Source organism: Arachis duranensis, chromosome 4, assembly GCF_000817695.3.
Source record: "Arachis duranensis cultivar V14167 chromosome 4, aradu.V14167.gnm2.J7QH, whole genome shotgun sequence".
Taxonomy (NCBI): Eukaryota; Viridiplantae; Streptophyta; class Magnoliopsida; order Fabales; family Fabaceae; genus Arachis; species Arachis duranensis.
This window is the reverse complement of record NC_029775.3, coordinates 16,743,679-16,753,289: the sequence shown is the minus strand read 5'-3', so window position 1 is coordinate 16,753,289 and position 9,611 is coordinate 16,743,679. Positions and strand designations below refer to the sequence as shown.

General features: G+C 32.2%; 2 protein-coding genes across 2 annotated transcripts in view; both read right to left on the bottom strand.

The window, feature by feature from the left end:
* The window catches only part of LOC107483587 (bidirectional sugar transporter SWEET17), a 2,996-nt gene extending 1,692 nt beyond the window's left edge, over window positions 1-1,304 (bottom strand). The window contains exons 1-4 of the mRNA XM_052261034.1: window positions 1,198-1,304; window positions 949-985; window positions 651-861; window positions 219-380 (exon numbers count right to left, since the gene is read on the bottom strand). Coding sequence (XP_052116994.1) covers window positions 219-380; window positions 651-861; window positions 949-985; window positions 1,198-1,231 — 444 coding nt within the window. The 5' untranslated portion in view covers window positions 1,232-1,304. The remainder of the gene's footprint in view (window positions 1-218; window positions 381-650; window positions 862-948; window positions 986-1,197) is intronic.
* Window positions 1,305-3,210: 1,906 nt separating this feature from the next.
* LOC107483586 (glyoxysomal fatty acid beta-oxidation multifunctional protein MFP-a-like) overlaps window positions 3,211-9,611 on the bottom strand; it is a 6,730-nt gene continuing 329 nt past the window's right edge. The window contains 17 exon segments of the mRNA XM_016104199.3: window positions 3,211-3,409; window positions 4,280-4,418; window positions 4,560-4,708; window positions 4,819-4,940; window positions 5,071-5,225; window positions 5,227-5,445; window positions 5,537-5,700; window positions 5,806-5,927; window positions 6,026-6,200; window positions 7,108-7,194; window positions 7,277-7,579; window positions 7,858-7,913; window positions 8,281-8,362; window positions 8,453-8,520; window positions 8,615-8,668; window positions 8,763-8,828; window positions 9,463-9,534. Of these exon segments, the coding sequence (XP_015959685.1) occupies window positions 3,374-3,409; window positions 4,280-4,418; window positions 4,560-4,708; window positions 4,819-4,940; window positions 5,071-5,225; window positions 5,227-5,445; window positions 5,537-5,700; window positions 5,806-5,927; window positions 6,026-6,200; window positions 7,108-7,194; window positions 7,277-7,579; window positions 7,858-7,913; window positions 8,281-8,362; window positions 8,453-8,520; window positions 8,615-8,668; window positions 8,763-8,828; window positions 9,463-9,534 (2,069 nt within the window). The 3' untranslated portion in view covers window positions 3,211-3,373.

The following is a 9,611-nucleotide window of genomic DNA, read 5'->3' as shown; positions in this document are numbered from 1 at the left end:
CAACACGTGGCTGCATTTTTATACACCCACATACAATATGAATGATTTTTAAATTGATGAGATAACTAGTTTCGTAAATTTAAAGTTTCTAATGTTTATTATTGCAACAATAATCAAAACTATTGACATGGACTAATAAAGGAAAATAAGGAATTTAATTTGGAATTAGTGATATTTTAGTTATAATATGAAGAAATGAATGTAAAAATATGAGTTACCATGGCAGCAAGAGGTGAAGCATACATAAGAATGTTAAGGCCTGCACCCATGACACCAACTGCATTAGTACGAGCCTCTCCCTTCAATGCTATTTCACTTGTTAATATTGCTGCTCCCAACACCCCAACATCCAATATCCCAGCCATAATCGCACTCTTTATCTGAAATATATTACACACATACCAAATCAAACTTTAACTAAATTTCAAAAAATATTTTTTATTTTTATTTTAAATTAAAAAATCCAGTAAATATTTTCATTTTTTATTAACATTTGACCAGTAATAATTTATTTAATTAATAACAATTTAATATCAATACTAACTAAATACTTATCAAAATGATTAAAAACTACTGACTTCTCAAGAGTTGTACTTAAAAGATATATATTATCAAATACTAAAATTTTAAAAAAAAAAAGAAGAGTATACCTTGATTGTTTTTGGTGCATAGAGAAGGAATAGAAGAATGTAGATAATCTGGACGAAGACACCGAAGCCATTAACAGTGGCCACAAGGTACTCTCCTTCCTTTATGATTCCATAGTAAGTCCATAGAGAGGAGTTAAGCAATGTGCAAATATAAGGCATGCTTGAGAAATCTTCCGTTGATTTTTTCTTTATTATTCTCACAAATGTATCCCTGTATGCATGCTAATAATTCTTTACATACAAACATTTAATTTGGAGGATGCAAAATAAGAAGAACTAGGTGAAGATAGAGCCTTACATAGGAGAAAGAAACATGAGGGTTGAGATGATGTTCCCTGCAACAAACAAAGAAATAACCAATTATGGAAACAATCTAATTCTAATCTATACACTTAAACAAAGAAACAACCACTTATGGAAAACACAAAATCAAACATATTCACTTAAATAAAGAAACAACCACTTATGGAAACACTTCATCAAACCTCCTCCTCTTTCTCTCTCTACACACATTTTTTTTACATTTATTCAACAATCAAGATTATACCTATGACCCCAACAAAGAAATTGAGTTCCGCCATGTTAGTTTCTTCAGCGTAGTGAGTGGTGACTGGTGAGCGAGAGCTGCTTGAATTCGAGGGTTTATATATATATGAAAAAAATTTCACTAGCCATGTCATTACACCATTAACGAAAAATAGTATTTGAAGAATTAACTTAAGTTACAATATAGATACTAAATTAGGTTAATTAAAAGTTAAGAAACTAAATTAAATATATTTTGGGTTAATGAAAATTTAAAAATATTAAGCTATACAAAAATTTGAGAAATTAAATTGAATTTTATCCAAATTTCGTGACTAATTTTTTCAAATATTATTGACCAAATTTTAGAGTAATACTCAATTATTAAATTTTACAATATTTTTTAAAATTTGGAGCAGAAAAATTTAGAAAAGACATATTATATTTTTAATATTTAAATATATAATAGGACAGAAAGTATATCATTAATACACAAAAAACGTATTATTCCACTTTTAAAAAATATTATAAAATTTAATACCTGATTGTGACACTAAAATTAAGTGAAAATCTTAAAAAACATATGGAATTTTGTGAGTTTGTTTTTGGGTTTCAGATATGAGTATATGATCACGTGTTATTCAGTTCTGATCTCCGGACAATTATTATTATGTTTAAATTTTAGAGTCTAGGTTAGGCATCGTTTTCAATAATTTGCAGCCACAAAATGTAAAAGCCAAAGGACCTACGATTGTTGTTTCTTACATGTGATGTTGCCACTGCTGCCTCACCTGCCTCCAATTTTCTGGTAAGGTATATTTTTTAATTAGCATAGTATTTTTTTTGTTAAGTTGTAGTGATGAATGAATTAAACACTAATTTTTCTACAAAGAACAATAACTATATGTCATACTCATAATAATTGCTAATAAATTCAAACAATACATTTAGTGTATTCTTTGAAAATGATAAAAAAGATTATTAGGAACTACAAATTATTAAAAATTAATTAAAATTCAAGAATTTTCATCCGTCTATTTTTCTTTTATTTTTCTATTTTTTTTTATTAAAAAATAATGTTCTCAAAAAGACCTAATGTTAACAGATAAATACATTATCTCTCAAACTCAATCACAGCATGCCATATCATCCAAAAGTCTTTCTAATTAGATAAAAATAAAGATAAGATACACTTAATTTTTTAAGCAATAAAAAATTCAATTGCATTTCTATGAAAAAGCCCTTTTTTTCCCAAAATAATTAAATAATATACGAAAAGTCTTCCTCCATTTCAAATTCATTATTTCTTTTCAAATTCATTATTTCTTTTTATTTTATTGTCGTTGGAAATTAAATGTCATTTTCTTTTAATTTCAAAAGTCATTAATTATCTACTATACCATTTATTATTAATTAAAAAATAGAAGTTAGAAAAATATAAAATTAATAGAAAAAATAATACTAGAGATATTTTTTGTCTTTTTTTTTCTGATTGATTATATTTTCAATAAAAATTATAATTGTTTTAATAAGTCTCCCACTAAAAAAACCGTTAATTTGAACACATACGTGCAACTATGAAGATAAACGTTATTCAGAAATGAGAATAGATGTCAAGAATATAATGATAGAAATTTTTAAAATTTTTAATGTATTGAAAATATAAAGATTTATCTTTTCAAAAGCTCAATCAAATATTTCCTTTGTTAGTGTTATTAAAATGTGCTTCTAAAAACTCTTATGCAAAAATATCTTTTTATCTATTAATTGTGTTTGGGTATAACAATATAAAAATATTTTTTGTTTATTTATTATATAAAAAATATTTTTTTCTAAAAATAATCTTTTTAAAAAAATGTAAATCATAACTTTTCAAAAAAAATATTTTTATATTTTTCTTTTTTTTACTACTAAAAAATTATTAAACACGCTAAAAAAAATTCATTGAAAATATATCTTTTTTTATCAACTTAACACACCCAAACAAGTATTAAAAATGTGAATGCAATTATCGAATTGTAATAAGCATCATAATATCTTAACACAAGAAGTTGATTGCAGCAACTAACTATATAGAAGGGTTGCCATTATATATATATGTTTCTACAAACTAATATCACATTTCATTTGAGCATTCAATAATCCTACATAATTGAACAGAAACTATAATAACTGAACATGCATTGGTCTATTCAATCTTATAACCGTGACTTTCCTTGCTCCACTGAGTCACTCTGAAAATAAATAAATAAATAAATAAATGAGAATAACAATTTACTAATACCCTCTCCAAAAAATCAACGATCATTGTTAAAGTACTATATAATTTGCCAAAAATTAAAGCTTCCAAGGGTTGTTAAAACCTATTGTGTTTTAGGTTCTTTTTGTTGTTTGTCACAGATTCACATACAAGGTTTCGGTCTAAGCAATTAAAACTTTAAAACAAATGGAAAAGATCCCTTTTTTATATCAAAGAAATATGACATAGAAGTGAATCTTTCTATATGGGCTTAGCTTTCAAGGATTTAGAGCCTTAAAGTAAGCATTCATGAAGAGTGAGAAAATAAAGGGTTAACCTCCTTTGGATCATTAAGTAGGATCCATGAAAATGGAGATTAACCTACTATTTTCTGAGTGTCACTTTAGAAGATCCAAACCCTTTTCGGAACACCTATCAAACATCGAGTCAGAATTCCAAACTACCAGAACAAGAAGATGGAAAAGTTGTTGGTTCAACAAATATATTGAACTTCAAAGGAAAAGTACTAAATAGATAGCACATTCGGTTAATCTTTTTAAGGTTCCAATACTTGCACAATGAGATTAAATTAAGGCATATTAGATATTTCATATTACCATAGATCTTAAGGATTTGGGCAACTTCAATAGTATAAGGCATTAAAGCAGTGACCAAATGAACATAAGCATGATTTATGTTAGGATACTATAATGTTGTCTAAAATATAAACTATGTAGTTGATTCCACCAGGTGGAACAGGAACAGGAACGCCAGTCGCAAAATGATAATACGGTTGGGTAAGCAATCCTAGAAAGCATCCGAAGTACATAGATTAAATGAAAACAGATGAGTATAGAATTCTCACCAGAGGGATCCCCTTGGCAGCTCTTGCAGCCAAGTAGGGACAAGGCTTGAAGAATTCTCCATACAATTTTGACCACTCCTCCAATCTTGTGTAAATATATTTGGATCCAAGAGAGTCAGCCCAAAACATGATACCACCCCTGATTAAATTAACAGATCCACTATTCAGTACAAAAACGAAAAGCGCAAAATTGATTACTAAACATGCACTGTAAAAATGGAACAAATGGTTCTTATTCATTATTTGGTGGAAGTGTATCAAAACAATTACTCAAACAAACCTGTAAGGTGGAAAACCCATGCCCATCACAGACGAAATATCAAGATCTGATGCTTTGACTGCGATACCTTCGTCAAGGACCCGGCAAGCCTCATTCACCACAGGAAAGAAGGTCATCTCTATGATGTCTTTTTCAGGTAATTTTGCGAGCTTCACAGGACCAGATGCAAAAAATCAGTGTCCAATATATACTTTACAATGAACATGAACTAAAATTTCGGTTCAAACCAGTATAAATCATTTAGGAAGGATGAAAATACCTTGGGATCAACAGTGACACCAGTAATGCTCCTAGACTTCTCAACATAATTTTTCAATTCCGGATCAGGTCTAGCCTTGCGCCTATCATCATACAAATAAAATCCTTTGCCAGTAGTTTCACCTGTTAGAAGAACATGCTAACCATTAAACAAAGATTTACAGTTGACTAAATGTATTCCAAGAAATATTGTTACAAAATTTCAATCGTTACAAGGAGATAATATCAGCACATGAGATGATCTCTTCTATACCTGCTCTCTTATCCTCTATCATAAGTGGAAGAAGCATCGATTTATAAGTTCTCTCAGGAAAATTCTCAATAAATTGCATGGCAGTTGCAACCCCCACTCCAAAACCAACGAGGTCAACCAATCTGCATTAGTAAATGTCTGACGAATCAGACCCTTGCCTTGTCAATTTGGTAAACATCTACACCATGATCAACAAGCAAGAAAGCTGCTTGAGTGTATGGGAAGAACATCCTATTAACAGCAAATCCAGTACAGTTTCCAACCACCACTGGAGTTTTTTTTATCTTCCTTCCAACATCTAGCAAATCAACTATTATTTGGGCAGATGTATGCTCGGTACGTACAATTTCCAGAAGAGGCATAATATGTGCTGGGCTGCAGACTCATGTAATTTTTTATGTCGGAAATATACTACAGAAAAAGAAAAAAGAAAAAAAATAAAAAGTGTTTTAAAGATTGATAATACCTGAAGAAATGGGCCCCAACAATCCGGTCTTGAGACTTGGTCCTGTTTCCGATCAGGTTTAAGTCAATTGTAGAAGTGTTGCTTGCAAGTATGCAATGAGGTGGACAAAACTTTTCAAGGTCAGCAAAGATCTGTTGCTTTAAGTCAACCTTCTCAATAACAGCCTGTCCAAACATCAAGTGGCAATAGTTTAAAGATTGTGCAGGTTACGGATAAAGCGCAATCATGACAGTCAATGAGAAAACATATATTGAGATGCCTCAAATTACCTCAATCACCAGATCCACATCTTTGAAGTTTTCATAGTCAAGGGTACCTTTGAGAAGAGACGAGGTTTTTTCAAATTTTGCCTGAGTCATTTTCCCTTTCTTGACACGGCTTTGTAAATTTGCTGCATCAAGAAAAATGTTGCATGAGAACACAACTGAGTTTGCAAAATCAAAGCTTAATATTAAGCAGAAACAAAAAATTACAAGAATTCCTTCTCACCTTTAACCCTATTAAGACCAGCATCCAAGAACTTCTGATTTACTTCTTTCAAGAGAACAGGATAGCCACTAAGAATTAAGGCTGTTGCTATTCCGGAGCCCATCAGTCCTCCACCAAGAATTGCAACCCTTTTTACTGCTCTTGGTTTTAACCCGCGATCGGTAACCCCGGGTACCTGTTCATGCCAGAAATATTGGTAATTCATCACACACACACACACACACACAACATACTAGGTCACTTTACGGAGAACATGTAAATTGAGGTTCCAACCTTCTTAATTGACCATATAATACTAGGTCACTTTACTGAGAACATATAAAAATTCAACTGATCAAATTCAATATGTATGTGTGTATATATGTATGGTGGATTCTAGTATGCTTATGACTATGGTGGATTCTAGTATGCTTATGACTATGGTGGCCACAGTGACTATGCAAGTGTTGTTAAAATTAAAGTCACTTCTGTTTTTACATTTTGGTAACATTTTTTTTAGCAACACTTTTTAAAAGAAACACTTTTTGAAACACCATAGCCACCATAGCATAGGCATACTAGAATGACCCTATACATACACATTATAGTCAGAGATCGGGATTCACAACAATTTCAATCTCTTAATTGTAAACCACAAATTAAACAAGGAGCAACCTGTAAATATCAGAAAATAAATATTGATCAATAAACATCAAGCTTAAGAAAGAAAAGAATTAAATGAATTCCCAAAAAGCAGCCCAAGTTACAGAGTAACAATCACTTGAATGTATATGTGAAACTGCAGCCGTGCCTTTTCTTGTGTGGCTTAGTTACTGTTGTATATGTCCTTCCTTTGGAACAGCCACAGGTAAAAATGAAAATAAAAAAATAAAAGGGTAAAAAGTATAAAAAAGAGAAACCAAATAGAATTCAATAGAACATTCACAACTGAACTTCAGTTCAGTGAAAGTGGGTTTAGATTGTATTGTTAAACTGTACATATGAACATTTTCCTTTTCCCCATATAAACCCTATATAGCCTTGGGATCCCTACCCGAGTCAAAGGGAAAGGGGTAAAATTTAGACATAAAACTTCTAAATACCTTAGATGTTCCTCGTTGAGAGAAAAATACGTGAACCAAGCTCTTGCAAGTATCTGAAGTAACCAGCCCTTCAAAGACTTCAGCTTCCTGCCAAGATATGACAGTTTCATACACGTTTCTGCAACAATAATAGGAATGAGGAAAAGCAATAACGGAGACAGTTGACAACCTTATAGAGTCCTGCACGAGGACCAGAAACTATTCCTGTCTCGATCGCATCAATGCAAACCAAAGGGTGAGTCAGATTAGGTGCCCGCTTTCGTGCCTGATCTCTTGCAAACTTCAATATCTCTCTTGCTTCCCCAAGGGGTTCTATTTTGTCAGTCCTGTAAAGACTACAAAGCCATGGTCGTCGGCGTTCCAAGATATCCAGAGCCCATTGCCGTGCAGTGTTCACCAACTGATCAGGTGATACTACAGCATCTACAAGCCCCAAACTACAAGCTTCCTCCCCCTTAACTGCCTTTGAGGTCTTCATTCAAGAAAACAAAATGTGGAAAATAATTAATCGACAACCACAGAAAAGTAGGTAGAAATTACATCTCTCTAGGAACAAGAATAATGCAATTCATTCAGGATGTAGAAATGAACCAAAAGATTGTTGACCATTGGAATTTAAATGTAGCACAGTGAACACGGTCTCTCTGTGAACGCTAACCTTGAGTTTGGACATACAAATTTCAGTTCAGTTCTTCACCGAAGGAATGGCAAAGTTCAAACAAGAAAAGGAAGCAATAAAATACAGCATACCAGCATCATCTCAAGGGCCTTTGCCAGGCCAACAAGACGAGGTAGTCGTTGCGTCCCTACAAAGATTGATCAATTCCAGATTAATAATTATAATGCTACTGAAAATTTTGCACCTCATGGCAATTTCTTTATTAGGGTTATTGCTAGAACTCTCAAGACTATGCATTGTTATTCATGGCCTAACCTTTTCTTCAATTTTTGTTGACCATCAAAGACTTAATCAACATAGTAGTCTTTAAACTGATATCTTTTGCAAGAAAGTTCGATAACATAGATTAATTACTCATGAAGCATGCTAGTTAGCAGCCGTTTGTAATACATACATGTCAAACAAAAAGATTCAATAAAGCATATAATAGACAAAAACATTGATTTTGGTTAATAACACGAGCAATGTTCAACTGATAATGAAAGTATCAGTACCTCCAAACCCGGGAATTAACCCCAGCTGAAGTTCGGGCAAACCTAGTTGAGCAGTTGGGGTCGATAACCGAGTCGTGCATGCCTGTAAGAAGAAAAATGGGCAATTCATTTCTATGGGGTAAAAAAAGAAAACAATGGCATTTTCTTATCATAAACCATAGGAAAAACATACCATTGCAAGCTCTAACCCCCCACCCAGGGCAAGACCATCGATGGCAGCAACTGTAGGTTTCTTTGCCGCTGAGAGGTGAAGTGAATAGATTGAAAGTAATTTAAATAAGAAACTGATTAGCCAAAGAAAAAAGGAATTAACATGAAATTAAGTTTTAGTTACCTTCCACAGTGTCAGTGATGATTTCAACTGATAGCAAACTCGGGTTTGAAATCTCTATGTACGGAGATAAACAAAAACATAATTACTAAAATAGAAATAACCACACAAGCACACACACAAAAACACACATTATTTCCCAATCAATTACCTTTTCCCGCTTGAATTCTACTAAAACCAGCAATATCAAAACCACCAGAAAATTTGCCCTTTGCACCTGATACAACAACAAAGATTTAACTATAAGCCATAGTTTAGGTCATTTTGGAAAGGAAAAACTATCTCTTGTTGAAGATAAAGACTTCCCAGAATGCTAGCTGCTTGATGTTTATATAGTTTAACATTAATCTAAATATTACAATCATACAAATGACTATAGTTTAGACAACATGGGGTGGAAAGCTTAACATGTATTAGGTTATTGATGTTTATATAAATAAGATTTTGCTAAGCAATAAAAAGGATCAGAAATACTATAAACTTATAAAGGATTAATTAGATAAGACCTTGAAGCTTTGTTGACTGCTATTTAAAATGTACTTCCTCTCCTTATACAAGTTATTCAACTTTGTTTATATCTTCAACCAAACCCAAACATTGACTAATTAATCTAGCTAGCCCCAACCCTAGTCATTGAAGTTGTTGCGCCTAGTTACCTTCTACACCTAGAAAATAGGCTCTAATAAATAACCTACCTGTTACTGCTTTCTAGTTTCTACATCAAATCCTACAAAGCACAAACCTATATCATTAAATTACTTAAACAGAACAAATTGCAGTATTGCAAGTCTCTACTATTTGACCAATCACCATGCTTAGAAAGAAGCTCAATTCAGAAACTCTTGCAATACCTGTAACAACAATTGCCTTGACATCATCTCTGTGTAAAGCCTGATCAAAATTCTCCTTTAAACTGCTCAAAACTAGATATCCACACAACAGAGACGATCATTAATATAATAAAAATGCAAAGAATTGGAGAGAGAGAGAGAGAGAGGGG